Genomic DNA, 22,369 nt, shown 5'->3' with positions numbered 1-22,369 from the left:
TTAAAAATTACCAAAGGGGCCAGGTGCAGTGGCTCCTCCCTCTAATCCCAGCACTTTGGGAGGCCAAGGCAGGTGGATCACCTGAGGTCAGGAGTTCGAGACCAGCCTGGCCAACATGGTGAAACCTTGTCTCTACTAAAAATACAAAAAGTTAGCCAGGTATCTGGTGGCAGGTGCATGTCATCCCAGCTACTTGGTGGCTGAGGCAGGAGAATCGCTTGAACCCAGGAGGCGGAGGTTGCAGTGAGCTGAGATTGCACCACTGCACTCCATCCTGGGTGACAGAGCAAGATTTTGTCTCAAAAGAAAAAAAGATTATTAAAGGATCTGAAAGGATCTGTCTTTTCCCCAAAAAAGACAGACTCATGGCCAAGGAGAGGATGAAAAAAATGCCCAAGAACACTAATCATCAGGTAAATGCAAATCCAAACCACAAGGAGATGCTGTCTTAACTCAGTAGATTCGCTAGCATCAAAAAGACAGAAGGTAAAACATGCTGGTGAGGACTGGGACAGAAGGAAGGTCAGGGCCTGTTGGTGGGAATGTAAATTAGCACAGCTGTGATGGAAAACAGCATGGGACTTTCTCAGAAAACTAAAACTAGAATTGCCATGTGATTCCATAATCTTACTACCTTTTCTATGTAACACATGACTAGATTTTTAAAATGTGATATCTATACATCATGGAATACTATACAGCCATAAAAAAAATGAAATTCTGCCATTGACAACAACACAGATAAACTTGGGAGACATTATCCTCTGTGAGAAAAGTCAGGCATGAAAAGATCCATGCCCATGTTGATACGCTGAGCTCATAGAAGTAGAGAGTAGAATTGTTATCAGAAGCTAGTGGCTGTGCATGGTGGCTTGAGCCTGTAATCCCAGCACTTTGGGAGGCTGAGGCGGGTGAATCATTTCAGGTCAGGGTTTGAAACCAGCCTGGCCAACACCGTGAACCCAGGAGGTGGAGGTTGCAGTGAGCCAAGATCGTGCCACTGCTCTCCAGCCTGGGCTGCAGAGAAAGAGACTGTCTAAAAATAAAAATAAAATGCTGTTTCTGCTGCTTAACCCTGCAGCCAGGTACATGTACTTCATTTTCCTCATCCCCGAGTTACTTCTTGAACTAAATACAGTGGAGAGCCCATGTTTCAATGCAGCCACTCTCCCTAGAGCTAATTATTTTAGAATCAGTTAGTGTGTGAACTACTAAATGCCCTTTCCATATGTGGCTTGTAGTTATTTGGTCCCAAGATGCAGAGCTTCTAATGGGGACGGTAATTATTGATTTTCTTTGAGCAATTAGGGCTTCTCCTTTTTAATCCGTGTATCTGTTTGTGTTTTTGAGAAAGAGAGTCCCTCTGTCGCCCAGGTTGGAGTGCAGTGGCGTAATCTCAGGTCACTGCAACCTGTCTCCTGGGTTTAAGCCATTCTCCTGCCTCAGCCTCCCGAGTAGCTGGGACTACAGGCATGTACCATCACACTCAACTAATTTTTGTATTTTTAGTAGAGATGAGGTTTCTCCAGGTTGCCCAGGCTGGTCTCGAACTCTTGACCTCAAGTGATCTTCCTGCCTCGGCCTCCCAAAGTGCTGGGATAACAGGCTCGAGCCACCATACCTGGCAGTTCTGTTCTCATTTTAGTTCATACTTGCATGTAGAAACTCATGAACGAGAGGAGCCATGAGCCCTGGGACAGGCAGGTGAGGACAAGAAGAGTCACCTCTTGACCAACTCATTCCTGGGTGAAGATGGGAAGTATTAGAAGGATTTCCTCGTTTCTGATTGGCTCAGTATCTGTGTGAGCAGTTGCTGCTCGTGGGCTGGACAGAACGCGCCACAGGTGCACAGCAATCTCTAGGTCCGCTGGTTGAAGAAATGTGAGCACTTTCTGGAATGTGTAACAAGTCTTCAGGGCATCCCTGGAGAACACTGGGATAGGTCCAGTATTCTATGTAGAAAATGGAACATCTTCCCAAGAGTTTTTGGACAGCGTGTATCCCTGGCTTGACTCAATTGCCTAAAGTAATTGAATAATAAGTGCTTTTTGAAACTCCGTTTTACTTTGAATGTGAAACATGCATTTCGTTTTTCAACCCAAGGAAACTTGCCCAAACTCTTTACAACGCTGGGCTCCTTTGGAGAACTGAAAATCTTGGGTCCTGGCTCTGTCTCCAGGATCTTCACGTTGGGTCATCCGTTGTTAAAGTAATTCAAACTTGCGTGATCTCATGAACAATTTTCACAGTTTGCTATATGAAGCTGATTTGGCCTGGTGTGCTGTGTCACGCCTATGATCCCAGTGCTAAAGCAGGTGGATTGACTGAGGTCAGAAGTTTGAGACCAGCCTGGCCAACATGGTGAAACCCCGGCTCTACTAAAAAAAATACAGAAATTAGCTGGGTGTGGTGGCGTGTGCCTGTAGTCCCAGCTACTTGGGAGGCTGAGGCAGGAGAATTGCTTGAACCCGGTAGGCAGAGGTTGCAATGAGCTGAGATTGTGCCACTGCACTCCAGCCTGGTGCCTGGTGACAGAGTGAGACTCTGCCTCAAAAAAAAAAAAATGGATTTGGTTTACAGATCAAGGTCAAAAAATCAAGATTTGGGGAAAACCTTGGTAAAAAATAAGATTTTGATTGCTGTATCTCCTTGCCCTTTGTCACATGTGAAACCTTCTCTCCCTCCAAAGGTCTTCCACTGTAAGCATTTCTCCTTCCCAAATCAGGGTCAAAATCAAGATTTAGGTTACAGCCAGGCTTGGTGGCTCAAACCTGTAATGCCAGCACTTTGGGAGGTTGAGGTGGGTGGATCGCCTTTGGTCAGGAGTTCAAGACCATCCTGGCCAACATGGTGAAACCCGGTCTCTACTAAAAATGCAAAAATTAGCCAGGCGTGGTGGAATGCACCTGTGGTCCCAGAGACTCTGGAGGCTGAGGCAGGAAAACTTCTTTAACCCGGAAGGCAGAGGTTGCAGTGAGCTGAGAGCACAGCACTACATTCCAGCCTGGGCAACAGATTGAGGCTTTGTCTCAAAAACAAAAAGATTTGGGTTACAAAATCAAGTGTGTGAACAAGACCAAGTTTGCCATATGAATTTGTGTCCCGTTTCTCTTTATGTGTGCCTTTGTGTTAGGGTGGAGGTGTGCACATGTGTCAAAATAACAGTTATCATTACTTCAGATAGTTTTTCCTAATGTGCTATTTTCAGTGAGCTTACGTCCGCAGGTGCATTGAGGCATAAACAAAAAATAAAAACTAGACTTGCTGATTTCGTAATTTAGGCAAAACACAAAGCCAGTGATAAAAACTGATAAAAATGGATGTTTCTGTAGTAGCAGGAGTCGCCAAGAGGTTCTCAAAGCATTTTACCTTCTTAGTTCATGGCGTCTGCTTTTCTTTCCTTTCCTTTTCTTTTTGAGATGGAGCCTTGCTCTGTCACCAGACTGGAGTGCAGTGGCATGATCCTGGCTCACTGCAACCTCCGACTTCTAGGTACAAGCAATTCCTGTGGCTCAGCCTCCCAAGTAGCTGGGACTACAGGTGCGCGCCACCACGCCTGGCTATTTTTTTATGTTTCAGTAGAGACGGGTTTCACCCATGTTGGCCAGGATGGTCTCGATCTCCTGACCTCATGATCCACCCAACTCAGCCTCCCAAAGGGCTGGGATTACAGGCTTGAGTCACCGCGCCCAGCACTCTGCTTTTCTCTCCTGTGCCAGTGTTGCATGTCTTTTTACTATTTGCTCAAATTGTTTCAAAGATGAGGTGGGGCAGTGTTGTGTAGAATGGCTAAGATTTTGTGTAGATGCTATTAATACATTTAAACTAACATTGTAGGTGTCCAACATTTTTTATTTATCCACAGAGGAGCCAACACTAGAAAGACTTCTCTACAGGCAAGCAAGGAGATGTAATCCACCTGCTTTTTAGAGTTGGGGAGGTTTAACAAGGAAACAGCTCTCAAGTTCCTGAGACAGCTGCTTTGTTCCAAAACACAGATTTGTTAAACTCAGTGTGTGTGAAAACTAGTAATAAGTTAGCAGAGCCGATGGGGACTTCAGACTTCAGTGTATGCTTTTTCTACCTCATTCCAGCAAAAATGGGCGAGTGACGAGACCATAGAGACTACAGGAGAAGGGACATTTTATTTTCAAAATAGCAGAGTGGGAGCCAGGCAACCATATATTCAGATGACGAAAACTCCCAGAGAAATATGCACACACTCCCATGCTGTTATTTCAACAGTGAGTAGATTTTCCCAGACGGTCTAAAAGAGTATACTTTTAACTGTAAGCTTTGCCTTCATTTTTTCTTGGTGTGTGGGAGAAAACATTATAACCGGAAAAGCTGGGGAAGATGAAGTTGGCCATGCATTCTAGTTAACTTTTTTTTTTTTTGAGATGGAGTCTTACTTTGTTGCCCAGGCTGGAGTGCAGTGGCACAATCTTGGCTCACTGCAACCTCTGCCTCCCAGGTTCAAGGCATTCTCCCACCTCAGCCCCCTGAGTAGCTGGGATTACAGACGCTACCACGCCCAGGTAACGTTCGCATTTTTGGTGGAGAAGGAGTTCACCATATCGGCCAGGCTGGTCTCGAACTGCTGACCTCAGGTGATCTATCCGCCTCGGCCTCTCAACGTGCTGGGATGACAGGCCTGAGCCACCGTGCTCTGCAACGTTTAAAAACATTGAAATTAAGTTGAATCAAATTTAGTTTCTTTGTCAAGCAGCGGTTTCTCATTAAGGGCAGTAGCTGGCGTTTTGATGTAGCGGGCTCTTTAAACTGACAGCTCAAATAAGTTCAGATTCCTTCTTGCCTCCGTGTCTTGGGAGTGAAAGGCCTTTTCACTTGAAAAAGTTGAATTACTGTCACACACGTTGTTTGCCTGTGTTTTGAGATGGGGTCTCACTGTGTCACCTGCGCTGGAGTGTGTGTCACCGTCATGCTTTCTGGCAGACTTGACCTCACAGGATCAAGCCACGCTCTGACCTCAGCCTCCCAGGTAGCTGGCACTACAGGTGTGCAGCACTATGCCTGGCTATTTTTTGAATTTTTTGTAGAGATGGGGGTCTCGCTGCTTTGCAGCGCTGATCTGGAACTCCTGGGTTCAAGTGATTCTCCTGCGTTGCCCTCCCCGAATATTGGGATTAGTGGCATGAGCCACCAGGCCCGGTGACGAACCTCTTTATGCAGCATTTTGAAGCTGTAAAACGCTGAGTGCTGGTTGAGTTTATTGTCTGGATTTGAATTTTTTAATACATTATCTGTAATAATGACATTTTATTTCTCAGGCAGCTTTGTGCACAGTATGGGATTTGTTATGGGTTCAGGCAGATCTGTGGCTTCTCAATTAACATGAGAAATGATCCTTAATTGTGAGGTGTTGACAACCAACTTCTGTCTGTGTTTTGTACCTTTGCCCTTTCTGTAGATAGGAACCCTTCCTTCCCTCAGAGCAGCTCCCTGATAGAAACAGATGATCCACGTCCGAATCATGACAACGGGGTGACATCTCTAAGTCCAGGAGAGTTTACATTGCTTTCTCATTTTTTCTTTGTCCGTTCATTTGTTTTTTGAGACGGGGCTTCCCTCTTTTACCCAGGCTGGAATGCAATGGCACAGTCTCAGCTCACTGCAACCTCCAACCCCTGGGTTCAAGTGATCCTCTGGCTTCAGCCTCCCAAGTAGCTGGGATTACCAGCACCCACCACCACGCTCAGCTAATTTTTGTATTTTTAGTAGAGACGGGGTTTTGACACGTTGACCAGGCTGGTCTTGAACTCCTGACCTTGGGTGATCCACCCTCCTCGGCCTCCCAAAGTGCCAGGATTACAGGTGTGAGCCACCACGCCCAGCTAGTTTGTGTTACTTTCTATAATCATTATTCAGGATGGCCATCCAACATACTGAAAAGCAGAGAATATCCTGGGGGTGGGGGGCTTGGGGGAGCAGAGGCAGATTATTGTCACGTATTTGCCCTGAGACAGCTTGTATAAAAATGCTGAGTTGGAGAAGGAAAGTTCAGACAAACGTAACTCTTAGTGGCTCACACCTGTAATCCCAGTACTTTGGGAGGCTGACGTGGGTGGACAACAAGGTCAGGAGTTTAAGACCAGCCTGGCCAATATAGCAAAACCACGTCTCTACTAAAAATGCAAAAACTAACCAGGCGTGGTGGTGGGCACCACCTGTAGTCCCAGCTACTTGGGAGGCTGAGGCAGGAGAATGGCTTGAACCTGGGAGGCGGAGGTTGCAGTGAGCCGAGATTGCGCCATTGCACTCCAGCTTGGGTGACAGAGCGAGATTGTCTCAAAATTTAAAAACTCATACAATGTCCTTCCATCTCAACACCATGACTTCTCAAAAGACAGATATACCAAGAAGATCCCATGGTTTTATCAACTGGACATTTGACAACAATTTTTCTTTTTTTTTTTTGAGATGGAGTCTTGCTGTGTCTCCCAGGCTGGAGTGCAGTGGCATGATCTCGGCTCACCGAAACCTCTGCCTCCTGGGTTCAAGTGATTCTTCTGACAGCCTCCCCAGTAGCTAGAATTACAGGCACCCACCACCATGCCCAGCTGATTTTTGTAGTTTTAATAGAGACAGTGTTTCACCACGTTGGCCGGGCTGGGCTCGAACTCCTGACCTCACAATCTGCCCATGTTAGCGTCTATTCTTATAACAATCATGTGCCTTGATTTAAGAATTCCCATGTGGTCAGCCTTCCTGACCATCAGAGCGATTATAAGATCAGGTAAGCAAGCACGGGACACCATGAGGTCTCACTGGGGCCAGGGGGGATGTTTGGGAAAAACCAAAATCAAAAATAGGCCTTGTGGGTTGGTCACCGACCCTTTCCTGGTATTTCCTGAGTGTTAGAATGTTTTGCACAGAGCCACTGTCTCTCAGCTAGGTATGACTATGTCCCATTTACAGATGAAACAGTGAGGCCAGGAAGGTCAAATCACCCGTGTGAGGGAGCAGTGTTGGCATAATTTAGTGTCAATAGAGGAAGGAACACGTTCTGTCTCTAGAAGGGTATAAAGATACTGGCCTGGCGCGGCAGCTCACGCCGGTAATCTCAGCACTTTTTGGGGCCGAGGCAGGTGGATCACCTGAGGCCAGGGATTCGAGACCAGCCTGGCCAACATGGTGAAAGCCCATCTCTACTAAAAATACAAAAATTAGCTGGGCACGGTGGCGGGGGCCTATAATCCCAGCTACTTGGGAGGCTGAGGCCGGAGAATCGCTAGAACCCAGGGGGTGGAGGTTGCAGTGAGCCGTGATTGCACCACAACACTCCAGCCTGGGGGACAGTGGGAGACTCTGTCTCAAGTATATATATATATATATATATATGTATGTGTGTGTGTGTATATATATATATATATGTGTGTGTGTGTATATATGTATGTATATATGTACATATATGTATGTGTATATATATGTGTATATATGTATGCATCTGTGTATGTATGTGTATATGTGTATGTATATGTGTGTATATATGTATGCATATGTATATGTATGCATATGTGTGTATGTATATGTGTATATATGAATGTGTATATGTATAGGTATGTGTGTATATGTATGTATCTGTATGTGTGTATGTGTGTGAATGCATGTATGCATGTAAGTGTATGTATATGCATGTGTATACGTGTATGCATATGCGTGTATATGTATGTGTGTATATATGAATGTATATGTATGTGTATGTGTGTGCATATATGTATGCATGTAAGTGTATATATGCATGTATATGTATGTATATATGTGTATGTGTATGTGTATGTATGCATGCACACATGCATGTATATGTGTGTGCATATGTATGTATATGCATGTGTGTTTATGTGTGTATATACATGTGTATCTATGTATGTGTATTATATATGTATGTGTATCATATACGTATGTATATGTATTTGGGTCAGACATAAACGCGGTTTGTGATGTCCTCTTTCTTTAACACGAATCTTAATTTCTCAAGTGTAACTCCAGATGTTGATGCTCATTCGCAGTGTCCAAGCCCTCATTATTCCAAAGTGCTTCATAGTGCTGCCTGCAGAAATGTAAATATTTATTCTGTAATCATCCTTTAATTTTTTTCCTGCCTCACAGAGTTTTTGACTGGCTGTTTTGGAAGACTATGTCTTAGTGTCCCTTAACAGTGGGGGAACCTGTGTGTGTGTGTGCAGACCTGACAAAATTCTCAGGCTTGGGGTTATCTTCTAGGTGAAGCTACTGACGGGGAGAGGGAGCTTTGATTTAGTTAAGGCTTGTCTGACTGCGCCACCTACCGGCTATGAAGGCAATATGCTACCCGCCTTTGAGGTTTTCAGCGTGGCTGGCTGCAAACACCCAATAAAAATTGGGCATGGCGCATACCTGTCATAGGAGCACTTTGGGAGGCTGAGGCGGGCGGATCACCTGAGGTCAGGGGTTCGAGACCAGCCTGGCTTACATGGTGAAACTCAGTCTCTACTAAAAATACAAAAATTAGGTCTGGTGCGATGGCTCACGCCTGTAATCCCAACACTTTGGGAGGCCGAGGCTGGCAGATCACCTGAGGTCACGAGTTCGAGACCAACCTGGCCAACATGGTGAAACCCCGTCTCTGCGAAAAACGCAAAAATTAGCCGGGCGTAGTGGCGGGCACCTGTAATCCCACCTAAGTGGGGGGCTGAGGCAGGAGAATCGCTTGAACCCGGGAGGCTCAGGTTGCAGAGAGCCGAGATCATGCTGTTGCACTCTAGACTGGGCAACAATAGCGAAACGCCATCTCAAAGAACAAAAAAGTGTGTGTGCTCCTGGGTCCCTCTACATGGACGTTATGTGAGACGTGGGTTACCACCTGCCGAAGTCCGCCCTGCAGACCCCAAGTCAGCGACAGACCAACCAATGCACTCACATCATTCAGTGAATCAAGTGGGCTGGGGCTGGCCTTGGAGATCTCAGAGGCCAAATGCAGCCCATCCACCAAGACTCTCTGTGCATCCAGACTTTTATTCATACAGAGTTCTAAGTCAACACACTTGTGGATAATTAACATGGTGAAAAGAATGGTTCTCTAAATATTTTCCATAATAGTTTGCCAACCACCCCACATGAATTCCAAGAGCTATCCACCATGGACACTTGTCATAGTTTTCAAATCTTAGTAGAGTACCCCCCCTCCCTAAAAATGCTCTGTGTTCAGATGGATTTTAGAGTTTTCAAGCCGGCTTGCTGTGGGAGACTTTTCAGCATTCAAACTTTTATATTTAAGTACCTTTTTTTCTTTTTTCGGAAGGAATCTCACTCTGTCACCCAGGATGGAGTGCAGTGGCTCAATTTCAGCTCACTGCAACCTCCACCTCCCAGGTTCAAGCGATTCTCCTGCCTCAACCTCCCAGGTAGGTGGGACTATAGGTGTGCACCACCATGCCTGCTAATTTTTTGTATTCTTAGTAAAGATTTGGTTTCACCATGTTGGCCAGGCTGGTCTCAAACTCCTGACCTCATAATCTGCCCCACATCGGCGTCCGAAAGTGCTGGGATTACAGGGGTGAGCCGCCCTGCCCAGCCCTTTAGTACAATTTTTGATGATGTTATGTCTTTTTTTTTTTTTTTTTAAGATGCTGGGTCTTGCCCTGTCACCCAGGCTAGAATGAAATGGTATTATCATGGATCACTGCAGCCTTGACTTTCTGGGTTCAAGCACTTCTCCTACCTCAGCCTCCAGATCAGCTCAAATCACAGGCCTGTGCCACCACACCCAGCTAATATTTTCATTTGTATGTTTTGTAGAGATGAGGTATCACTATGTTATCCAGGGTGGTCTTGAACTCTTGAACTCAAGAAATCCTTGGGCATTAGTCTCCCAAAGTGCTAACGCAGCATGTTACTGGGTGCAAGATGATATTTTACCTTAGAAGAGTAGGGAGGGGAGAGAAGTGTCAGGAAGGGGGAGATGGGGACACAAAGGAAAGGAATGCAGAGAGAAAGAGACAAAAGAGAAGAGAAGAGAACAGAGAGAGAGAGAGAGAGAGAGAGAGAGAGAGAGAGAGAGAGAGAGACAGAGAGAGACAGAGACCCCCATGCACACAGAAAGAAAGAGACTGATGGAAATTCTTTTTCCACCAGCCAAGAAGAGAACCAGCATCCCAGCAGAGGGGGTTGATGGAAGCCATTGACTGTATTACATCACTGGCTGTCACACATATGCCCTTAAATATCTGTGGCTTAACAATTAAATAATTATTTCCCAGTTATCCATTTGTCCAGTGCAGTATCCAGGGAATCCCGAGCAGACCACCAGCTCTCAGCACAGACAGCACAATACCAGGGACGGGTGGCAGACCTTTTGGTGCTTGACCAGCTGGTTTCCCTGCATCTGCTCAGGGATGCTGCTCTCCAGGCTACTGGTTTCCCAGCCTCAGCACAGATGCCTTCATCCCCAGAATTTTAAGGGAGGGGATGCTGGAAGCTGGGGCAGGAGATTGGGGTGAGAATGAAGGTTTTCAGAGCAGAGACCATGACGGACCAATTTTCAGACTGCCTGAAAATGCAGCGTAACCCAAATTCTTAGGAGACTCTAGGGAAGAGTCAGAACCATGGCAATAGCCGAGATTGCATTTCCCGGGGCAGGAGTCTAAGAGTCAGAGTTAGATCTGTTTAGACTGAAACTTGAAAAATACAGGGATGGGAAAGTCTGATCTTTCCTCAAAGGGTGAACCGAAGACCATATGTATTAGTCTGTTTTCACACTGCTGATAGAAACATATCCAAACGGGGCGAATTACAGAGGAAAGAGAGATTTAACAGACTCACAGTTCCACATGCCTGGGGAGGCCTCAGAATCATGGCAGAAGGCAGGAAGGTGCAAGTCACATCTTACATGGGTGGCAGCAGGCAAAGAGAGAGAGCCGTGCAGCGGAACTCTCCTTCTTTAAAAAGATTGTATTTATTCATTATTATACTTTAGGTTCTGGGCTATATATGCAGATTGTGCAGGATTGTTTCATAGGTCAATACATGCCATGGTGGTTTCCTGCATGCATCCCCCCATTGTCTACATTAGGTAATTATATACATAATATTATATCATAATGATTATATGTAATATATTATAATTATATATAATATTATATTATAATAATTATATTATATACTTCTATAACATTCATATATAATTATATAATACAAGTACCCTGTCCCTCAGGCTGGAATGCAGTGGTGTGATCCCAGCTCAGTGCAGCCTCCACTTCCCAGGTTCAAGCCATCCTCCTGGCTCAGCCTCCTGAGTAGCTGTGATTACAGGCTCCCGCCATGGCATGCAGCGAATCCTTGGATTTTTGTAGAGACAAGGATTTTCCAGGTTGGCCAGGCTGGTCTGGAATGTCTGACTCAAGGGATCCACCTGCCTCAGCCTCCCAAATATTTTTATATTTTTTAATTATGATTTTTTTTTATTTCCATAGGTTATTGGGAACAGGTGGTGTCTGGTTGAAGGAGCGAGCTCATTGGTGATGATTTGTGAGATTTTGGTGCACCCATCACCTTAGAAGTATACACTGCGCCCTGCTTGTAGTCTTTCATCCCTCAGCCACTCCCACCCTGTCTCTGCCATTCCCCAAGTCCATTGTGTCATCCTTATGCCTTTGTATCCTCATAGCTTAGCTCCCACTTGTAAGTGGGAACACACGATGTTTGTTTTTTTCATTTCTATTTACTTCTCTTAGCATAATAGTCTCCAATCCCATCCAGGTTGCTAAGAATGCCATTAATTCATTCCTTTTCATGGCTGAGTAGTATTCTTTCATATATATATATATACGTATATATATATCCACAGTTTCTTTTTCTTTCTTTCTTTTTTTTTTTTTTTTTTTGAGACGGAGTTTCGCTCTTGTTACCCAGGCTGGAGCGCAATGGCGCGATCTCGGCTCACCACAATCTCCGCCTCCTGGGTTCAGGCAATTCTCCTGCCTCAGCCTCCTGAGTAGCTGGGATTAAAGGCACGTGCCACCGTGCCCAGCTAATTTTTTGTAATTTTTAGTAGAGACGGGGTTTCACCATGTTGACCAGGACGGTCTCGATCTGTTGACCTCGTGATCCACCCACCTCAGCCACCCAAAGTGCTAGGATTACAGGCTTGAGGCACCGCGCCCAGCCTCTTTCTTTTTTTTAAGACAGTCATGCTCTGTCACCCAGGCTGGAGTGCAGTTACATGATCCTGGCTCACTGCACCCTCTGCCCACTGGGTTCAAGTGATTCTCCTGCTTCAGCCTCCAGACTAGCTGGGATTACAGGTGCTCACCACCATGCCTGGCTATTTTTTGTATTTTTTAGTAGAGACGGGGTTTCACCATGTTGGTCAGGCTGGTCTCAAACTCTTGACCTTGTGATCCGCTGCTGTCGGCCTCCCAAAGTGCTGGGAAGTCATGAGGTTGTTAAGTGGAATTCATGCCTCCTGCAGGAAGGGGTTCCTAGCTATTGTGGGAGTGTGGCCTCCTTATTTCTCTTGGGCATGTACCTTCTCACCTCTTGCACTTTCTCTCCATGATATGAACTACACTGAGGCCCTCACCAGATCAGCTGGGCATCTTGGGCTTCCCAGCCTCCACAACTGCAAGGTAAAAATACTCTCTTTCAATTTTTATTTATTTATTTAGAGATAGAATCTGGCCCTGTTGCCCATGCTGGATTTCAGTGGCGTGATCTCGGCTCACTGCAACCTCTTCCTCCTGGGTTCAAGCAATTCTCTGCCTCAGCCTCCTGAGTAGCTGGAATTACAGGTGCTTCCCACCATGCCAGGCTAATTTTTGTGTGTGTGTTTTTAGTAGAGATGGGGGTTTCACCATCTTGCCAGGCTGGTCTTGAACTCGTGACCTTGCGATCCACCCACCTTGGCCTACCAAAGTGCTGGGATTACAAGCATAAGCCACCACACCCAGCCATCAACCTAAATTTTTTTTTTTTAATTTTTAAATCTAAAGACAGAGTTTCACCATGAGGGCCAGGCTGGTCTTGAACTCATTACCTCAGGTGATCCTCCCACCTCGGCCTCCGAAAGTGCTAGGCTTACAAGTGTGAGCCACCGCACCCGGCCTTCAACCTCTGTTTTTAATAAGTGACTCAGTGTGTGGTATTCTGTATTAGCAACAGAAAACAGACTAAAACACACCCTTTCTGTTCCCGGTGCTAACCTACACTGTCCCCTTCTCACAAAGGCCTCATCTAATGCCCTCAGGAAGGGAGTGGTCTCCTCTTTGTTAAAAATGGTTTTGATCAGGCCAGACGCTGAGACTCATGTCTGTAATCCCAGCACTTTAGGAGGCCAAAGCAGGTGGATCACTTGAGACCAGAGATCAAGACCAGCCTGGCCAACATGGTGAAACCTCGTCTCCACTAAAAGTACAGAAATTAGATGGGCATGGTGGTGCATGCCTATAATCCCAGCTACTCAGAAGGTGGAGGCAGGAGAATAGTTTGAATCCGAGAGGTGGAGGTTGCAGTGAGCCTAGATCGCACCACTGCACTGCAGCCTGGCAACAGCAAGACTCTGTCAAAAGAAAGAAAAATAAAAAAGACAGAACTGATAGTAGAACTGCCATTTGATCCAGCAATCCCACTACTGGGTGTTTTCTCTTTTCTTCCTAAGTGTTTTTCCTTCTTGCCAGCAGGCCGCCACTGCGGACAGCATGTCTGTAGGGTTTGATCAGCTGCATTTGCTCCCAAGGCACCTGATGAAAGGGTTTTTCCTCATGTCTCTTCTAATACATTTCTTCATCCTTCACGCATTCCTTCCATCCTTTGCACCTACTGTGTTCTTGGGGTCAGGGAAGTATGTGCAAGGGAGTCCTGGTGGCCGAAGCATTCCGGTTCCTGGAGAAGAGAGGCATCGAAACAGGCAGACAGCATGAAAGGCACCGCCATGCTTGCATCAGGAGAGACGGTTTGCAGGAGTGCTGGTTTCTATGGCACCCCTCAGATTTCTTTCATTGAAGCCTCCTTGTTCGGCCTTTCCAATTGAAAAGTGCCTCAAATGTAGCTGGGGTTTGAAAAGCTTGAAACCAGAAGGCACCTCTGACATAATGGTGAATCGTCAGGTCAGTGTATGGGGCATATGTGGGCTAGGAAAGCCACGCCTTAGACACCCTCTAGCCCACATCTGCTCACAGTAATCTGTTTGCACATCTTAGGGTCTCCCTCACAACAGCTGTTGGGAACATAGGAGGAGAGGATGGTGGGTGAGGGTTCGGCAGGAGACACTTGCCAGCAGGTAGAGCTGGCATTCCAGCCTGGGACTGGTGGCACCATTGATTTGTAAATTATTTTTTTCCTGTCTCTCTCCTTGCTCTCTGTACCCCCCTTCCATCTCTGTCCTCTCTCTCTATCTCCTCTCTTTCTCTCCTTTCTCTCCTTCTCAGTCTCCTCTCTCTCTCTCTCCTGTCTCTATCTCTCTCCTCTCTCTGTCCCTCTCTCTTTCTCTGTCTCTCTTACCCCTGCAACATGTTCATCTTTTACAGTTGTCACCCGAGGGAAGAGTGATGTGAAACTAGGAATTCACTTTTTCTGGGGAATTTAGGAATGTGGGGCCGTGGGGTTTTCTCCACCTGTTTTGGGTCATTGCTTCCTGATTTTTCAGAGCTTTGCTATTAACAGCTCATTTCCCTCCCTTAGGGGCTGACTTTGACTTTTCTGGTGGAGAAAACAGTGAGTAACTTTTCAAAGTCTCCTGTGTTGCTGACCTGGTTATTGTCATCGAATTCTTATCATTTCTGAGACATCTCTTTGGCATGGTAAGCGGATTGAGTTTGGACAGTGGGAACATAGGAAGTATAGGTATTGTTTATTTTTGTTATTGTTCAACTTTTGACTTTTTCTTTGAGACCGAGTTTCACTCTTGTTGCCCAGGCTGGAGTGCAGTGGTGCCATCTCAGCTCACTGCAACCTCCAGCTCCAGGATTCAAGTAATTCTCCTGCCTCAGCCTCCTGAGTAGCTGGGATTACAGGCATGCACCCGCACGTCTAGCTAATTTTTGTATTTTTAATAGAGACGGGGTTTCTCGATGTTGGTCAGGCTGGTATTGAACTCCTGACTTTGTGATCTGCCTGCCTCGGCCTCCCATGGGGGACATTGTAGTATTTCCTGGTCATACGTATAATAGTAGCACTTCCTGGTTCACAGGGACTTTGCAACACTTCCTGGTTCATTCGGATAATTATAGGACTTTTTCGTTTGCAGGGACATTGTCATATTTTCCAGTTCATATGGATAATTATAGAACTTCCTGGTTCATAAAGATATTTGCAACCCTCTGATTCATAGTGGTAATTGTAGCACTTCCTGTTTCATAAGGATATGGTAGTACTTCCTGGTTCATAGAGACATTGTGGTACTTCCTGGTTCATACAGATAATGGTAGTACTTCCTGGTTCATATGGACATTGTAATACTTCCTGGTTCAGAGGGACATTATAGTACTTCCTGGTTCATATGGATACTTGCTGCACTTCCTGGTTCATCTGGACATGGTAATACTTCTTGGTTCAGAGGGACATTTCAGTACTTCCTGGTTCATACGGATAATGGTAGTACTTCCCGGTTCACAGGGACATTGCAACAATTTCTAGTTCATTCAGTTACTTATAAACTTCCTGGTTCGCAGGGATATTGTCACACTTTCTGGTTCATATTGATAATTGTAGAACTTCCCGGTTCATAAAGACATTTGCAACCCTCGGTTTACTAGGGATAATTGTAGCACTTCCTGTTTCCTAGGGACATTGTAATACTTCCTGGTTCATATGGATAATTGTAGCACTTCCTGGTTCATAAAGACATTTGCAACCCTCGGTTTCCTAGGGATAATTGTAGCACTTCCTGTTTCCTAGGGACATTGTAATACTTCCTGGTTCATATGGATAATTGTAGCACTTCCTGGTTCATACGAATAATAGTAGCACTTCGTGGTTCCCAGGGACATTGCATCACTTCTGGTTCATACAGATAATTGTAGCACTTCCTGCTTTGCAGGGACATGGCAGTACTTTTTGGTTCATAGGAAATATTGTGACAGTTCCTGTTTCTTATGGATACTGTAATACTTCCTGCTTCATAGAGACATTGTAGTACTTCCTGGTTCATACAGATAATGGTAGTACTTCCTGGTTCATACGGACATTGTAATACTTTCTGGTTCAGAGGGACATTTCAGTACTTCCTGATTCATACGGATAACGGTAGTACTTCCTGGTTCACAGGGACATTGCAACAGTTCCTACTTCATTCAGATAATTGTAGACTTCCTGGTTTGCAGGAATATTGTCACACTTTCTGGTTCATAAAGACATTTGTAACCCTCTGGCTCCTGGGGGCAATTGTAACACTTCCTGTTTTCTAGGGACATTGTAGTACTTCCTGGTTCATATGGATAATAATAGCACTTCGCGGTTCCCAGGGACATTGCAATGCTTCCGGTTCATACAGATAATTGTAGCACTTCCTGGTTTGCAGGGACATGGCAATACTTTTTGGTTCATAGGGAATATTGTAACACTTCCTGTTTCTTATGGATACTGTAATACTTCCTGGTTCATAGAGGCATTGTAGTACTTCCTGGTTCATACAGACATTGTAATACTTCCTGGTTCAGAGGGACATTGTAGTACTTCCTGGTTCATACAGATACTTGTTGCACTTCCTGGATCATATGGACATGATAATACTTCCTGGTTCATAGGGACATTTCAGTACTTCCTGGTTCATATGGATAATGGTAGTACTTCCTGGTTCATAGGGACATTGTAGTACTTCCTAGTTCATACAGATACTTCTTGTACTTCCTCGTTCATATGGACATGGTAATACTTCTTGGTTCATACAGATAACGGTAGTACTTCCTGGTTCATATGGATAATGGTAGTACTTTCTGGTTCACAGGGACATTGCAACAATTCCTAGTTCATTCAGATAATTGTAGAACTTCCTGGTTTGCAGGGATATTGTCACACTTTCTGGTTCATGTCGATAATTGTAGAACTTTCTGGTTCATAAAGACATTTGTAACTCTCTGGTTCCTGGGGGTAATTGTAACACTTCCTGTTTCCTAGGGACATTGTAATACTTCCTGGTTCATACAGATAATTGTAGCACTACCTGGTTCATGTGGATAATAGTAGCACTTTGTGGTTCCCAGGGACATTGCAACACTTACAGTTCATACCGATTATTGTAGCAGTTCCTGCTTTGCAGGGACATGGCAATACTTTTTGGTTCATAGGAAATATTGTAACACTTCCTGTTTTATACGGATACTGTAATACTTCCTGATTCTTAGGGACATTGTAGTACTTCCTGGTTCATACAGATAATGGTAGTACTTCCTGGTTCACAGGGACATTGCAACAATTCCTAGTTCATTCAGATAATTGTAGATTTCCTGGTTTGCAGGGATATTGTCACACTTTCTGGTTCATAAAGACATTTGCAATCCTCTGGTTCCTGTGGGTAATTGTAGCACTTCATGTTTCATAGGGACATTGTAATACTTCCTGGTTCATATGGATAATTGTAGCACTTCCTGGTTCACATGGATAATTATAGCACTTCCTTGTTCACAGGGACATTGCAACACCTCCTGGTTCCTATGGATAACTGTAGAATGTTTGGTTCATAGGAATAATTGTAGCACTTCCTGGCACATAGGGGAATTGCGACACTTACTGGTTCATAGTGACAGTGCAACACTTCCTGGTTTATATGGATAATTGTGTCACTTCCTGGTTCATGAGGACATTGCAACACTTCTTGGTTCATCCTGATAATGGTAGCACCTTCATGTTTCATAGGGATATTGCAACACTTTCTGGTTCACGTGGATAATAGTAGTCCTCTTTGTTTCATAGGAACATTGCAACACTTCCTGTTTCATCATCCCCTATTCTGCCATTTGCCTCAGACCTAGGAAGTTACTCACAAATCTACTTCCTATCCCATGGATTTGACTATTAGGGGCACTTCAAAGAAATGGTATCCCACACCATGCAGTTTTGTGCTTGGCTTCTCTCACTCAGCATCACATTTTTGAGGTCCGTCGATGTACTATGCATCTGAATTCCATTCCTTTTGATGGCTGAATGACATTCCATTGTATGAGGAGACCACATTTTGTTTATCTGCACCTGTTGATGGGCAGTGAGTTCTTTCCACTGTGCAACTACCATAAATAATGTTTAGCACTTAGTGTACAGTTAGGACGTCTATGTATGTACTTGTTGGAGTACATGTCTTCAATTTTTTGAGTAAATACCCAGCAGGGGAATGGCTGGGTCGTAAGAAAACTCTGTGTTTAACCACTGAAGGATCCACCAGGCTGCTTTTCAAAGCAGCTGCACCATTGCACCATCCCACAAACAATACGACAGAGTTCCAGTTTCTGCACATCTGAGCCCACAGTTGTCCCTGTCCATCTTTGTCATTAGAGCCATCCTAGTGTGTAAAACGGGCTATCTCATTGTGGTTTCGATGTGCATTTCCCTGATGACCAAATAGGTTGGTTTTCAAGTTTTCTTGGTCTTTCTTTTTCTTTATCAAGGAGATGACTAATGAGTAATACATAAATAAATGTTTCTTACCCACTGTTTTGATGAATTTTATTCATTGTCGTATTAATGCTTGACCTTATTTGCTTCTCTGTCAGCTATGGGTATCTAAATGTTAGTTTTAGGAATGAACTGTGCTTTTTCTAACCCCACAATCCCCAGATCTATCCAGGACACTGCCTAAAACACAGAAAGCATTAAACAAATACAGATTAAATATAATAGCAAACGCATGTTTTATTTTAAAATATCAACAGTTGCTCCATTTGCAGTGGCTCACACCTGTAATTCCAGCACCTTAGGAGGCTGAGGTGTGCAGATCACCTGAGGTCAGGAGTGTAAGACCAGCCTGGCCAACCTGGAGGAGCCCCATCAGTACTAAATATACAAAAATTAGCCTAGTGTCGTGGCAGGCACCTGTAGTCCTAGCTGTGCAGAAAGCTGAGGCAGGAGAATTGCTTGAACTCTGGAGGCAGAGGTTGCAGTGAGCTGAGATCCCACCATTGCACTCCAGCCTGGGTGACAGAGTGAGACTCTGTCTCAAAAAAAAAACACACACACACACAAAAACAAAGCCCATTGCAGAAGCAAAGGCTCCTGAGAAGTGGGCCTCAGCATCCCAGCCAGCTTCTGCCCCAGCCTCCAGATCTGGAGCCAAGAGCACTTAAACTGTTCCAAAAGCCACAACAGCTGCCGCTGTTGCCTTAACTGGGCCAAGTAGTAGGAGCCCCTCCACGCTAGTACCCAAGAAGCCCACTACCATTAAGACTGAGGGAAAACCTGCAGAAGTCAAGAAGATGACTGCAAAGTCTCTTCCAGCTGACTTGAGTTGCCCCAAGAGCACCTCCACCAGTTCCATGCAGAAAACCACCACTCTTGGTGGGACAGCCCCTGCTGCAGAGGTGGCTCCCACCCAAGTAAAGCCCACACCTATGCCATCTCGGCCCTCCACCACTCCTTCCATAGACAAGAAGCTCACCTCGACCAAGCCCAGCTCCACCACCCTGAGACTCAGCCGCCTGGCCACCAATGCTTCTGCTCCTGATCTGAAGAATGTCCGCTCCAAGGCTGGCTCCACGGAAAACATCAAGCATCAGCCTGGAGGAGGCCGGGCCAAAGTAGAGAAAAAAACAGAGGCAGCTGATACAACTTGAAAGCCTGAATCTAATGCAGTCACTAAAACAGCCAGCCCAATTGCAAGTGCACAGAAACCACCTGCGGGGAAAGTCCAGATGGTCTCCAAAAAAGTGAGCTACAGCCATATTCAGTCCAAGTGTGGTTCCAAGGACAATATTAAGCATGTCCCTGGAGGTGGTAATGTTCAGATTCTGAACAAGAAAGTGGACATCTCTAAGTTCTCCTCCAAGTGTGGGTCTAAGGCTAACATCAAGCACAAGCCTGGTGGAGGAGATGTCAAGATTGAAAGTCAGAAATTGAACTTCAAGGAGAAGGCCCAGGCCAAGGTGATCCCTCAATAATGTGGGCCACCTACCTGCCGGAGGTACCGTGAAGACTGAGGGTGGTGGCAGCGAGGCTCTTCTGTGTCTGGGCCCCCCCACTGGGGAGGAGCCAGCCATCTCTGGGGCAGCACCTGAAACTGGCGCCCCCACTTCAGCCAGTGGCCCCAGTGGCCACCCCAACCTGTCAGGAGGTGGTGACCAAAGGGAGGCCCAGACCTTGGACAGCCAGATCCAGGAGACAAGCATCTAATGATGACATTCTGGTCTCGTGTTCTGTTTCCCCCATTCCCCTCTTGTCTCCCTCGTTCCCCTCTCCCTTCCCTCCTCCCATGTCACTGCAGATTGAGACCTACAGGCTGTGTTCCGGGCAAATGCCAGGGCCTGCACTGACCATGGCACCAACATTGTCTCCCGCCCCCCACACTTCCCTGGTGGCCCCAACTCAGGCTCTCGGGTCCTTGGCCCCCCTTCTCAGGCTGTCCACTAGACCAGTGAGCGCTTAGGCGCCGGCAGCCTGCTAGGCTCGCCTTCCCTCCTGCTTCTCGCCCTGGGGCAGCAGCAGCCCCACCCACACCTCTCACTCCTGGCTGGGCCCAGCTTCCTGCTTTGGTCCTGACCCATCACTGCGCCACTACTCCGTGGAGAGGTTGGGAGGGGATTGGAGTGGCTGAGGCTAAATTGGGATCTAGGAGGGCAGAACAAGATTCTGCCCTCATCTTTGGTTCTTTTGGTCCAAACCCAAAAGAAACACGCCCTCCCTCCCTGGATGTACCTGGAGGGAAGAGTGGAGGTGAATTCCAAGTGGTGACAGGACGCTGACCCAGGACAGGACTGCCTCTCCCTTTGGCCTCACAAAGGTGCCCCCCCCACAGGTGGCATCAGGTGCTTTTTGCTGCCCTGCCCCAAGTTAGGGGCCAGTGCTGTCCCCATGCTTAACATACCCGCCTAGCTGCTGTCACATTTTTTCTTGTTTTGTCCTTTTATTTTTTTTCTAATAACCTAAAAACTGGCAAAATAGTTCTGCAGGTTGAAGCCATCTCTACATGAAAATCCTCAGTTACTCTTCAAGGATGAAAAGGTGTAGAGGACACTGGGCTACAGATAAGGCACTCATTTAAATGATTTAAAAGTTCCCATTTGGCTGGACACAGTGGCTCACCCCCTGTCATCCCAGCACTGTGGAGGCAGACCCGGGATGATCACTTGAGGTCAGGAGTTCAAGACCAGCCTGACCACCATGGTGAAACTCCATCTTGCCTAAAAATACAAAAATTATTTTTATATTTTTGAATATAAAAATATTTATATTAAATTTCAAGGTGTAAGTAGCAGGGATTTCAGGCATGGTGGTGAGCCACCCATCATCCCCGCTACTTGGGAGGCTGAGGTAGGAGCATCACTTGAATCCGGGAGGCAGAGTTTACAGTGAGCCAAGATCATGCCTCTTCACCACAGCCTGGATCACACAGTGAGACTCCATCTCAAAAAAAAAAAAAAAAGAAAGACAGAAAGGTAAAAAAAAAAAGGAAGGAAGGAAGGATGGAAGGAAGGAAGGAAGGAAGGAAGGAAGGAAGGAAGGAAGGAAGGGAAGGACGGAAGGAAGGAAGGAAGGAAGGAAGGAAGGAAGGAAGGAAGGAAGGAAAAGAAAGAAAAGTTTCCATCTTAGCGAGCTCTGCTGGTTCTCCCCACCTGTGACCTTAGCCTCCGAAGTCAGCCTGGTTTCGCCCCTTGGTGCTGCTTTGCAGCCCTACTGTTGGGTAAACGTCTCTATGAGACCCGTGGCGAGTCACTACTAAATCAGAGTCTGCGAGGTGGTTCACACCTGTCACCCGAGCACTTTGGGAGGCTGAGGCCAGCAGATCACGAGGTCAAGAGATCAAGACCAGTCTGGCCAACATAGTGAAACCCTGGATGTTGTTACTGGTCAGGGACGGCTTTTTCATGAGTCAGGTTCATGAGTCAGGACCTGTCAAGCCCTTTACTGCCCGGGTCCAGGAGAGGGACCGAATGTCTCTGTCCCGGCATCCTCTAATTTACTTGACATGTATGCACTTTCTCCAGTGTCAGGGTTATTATTTTTTGTTTTTTGGGGGGTTTTCATTGTTGTTTGGTATTTTATTTTATTTTATTTTTTTGAGATGGAGTCTCACTCTGAAGCCCAGGCTGGGGTGCAGTGGCACGATCTCAGCTCACTGCAACCTCCTTCTCCTGGGTTCAAGTGACTCTCCTGCCTCAGCTTCCCAAGTACCTGGGATTACAGGCGTTCACCATCATGACTGGCTAATTTTTGTATTTTTGTAGAGATGGGG

General features: G+C 45.9%; 1 protein-coding gene across 1 annotated transcript; it reads left to right on the top strand.

Annotated features, from left to right (window-relative positions):
- Window positions 1–19,166: 19,166 nt before the first annotated feature.
- On the top strand, window positions 19,167–20,413 carry LOC128930739 (microtubule-associated protein 4-like; the record flags this gene model as incomplete). The annotated part of the gene is given in 2 exon segments (XM_078364486.1): window positions 19,167–20,065; window positions 20,067–20,413. Coding segments are annotated over 2 exon segments (1,143 nt in total), but the record flags the coding sequence as incomplete, so codon positions are not given.
- Window positions 20,414–22,369: the final 1,956 nt, after the last annotated feature.

This window comes from Callithrix jacchus, chromosome Y (assembly GCF_049354715.1).
Source record: "Callithrix jacchus isolate 240 chromosome Y, calJac240_pri, whole genome shotgun sequence".
Classification (NCBI taxonomy): domain Eukaryota; kingdom Metazoa; phylum Chordata; class Mammalia; order Primates; family Cebidae; genus Callithrix; species Callithrix jacchus.
This window is presented reverse-complemented; position numbering and strand designations above follow the sequence as displayed.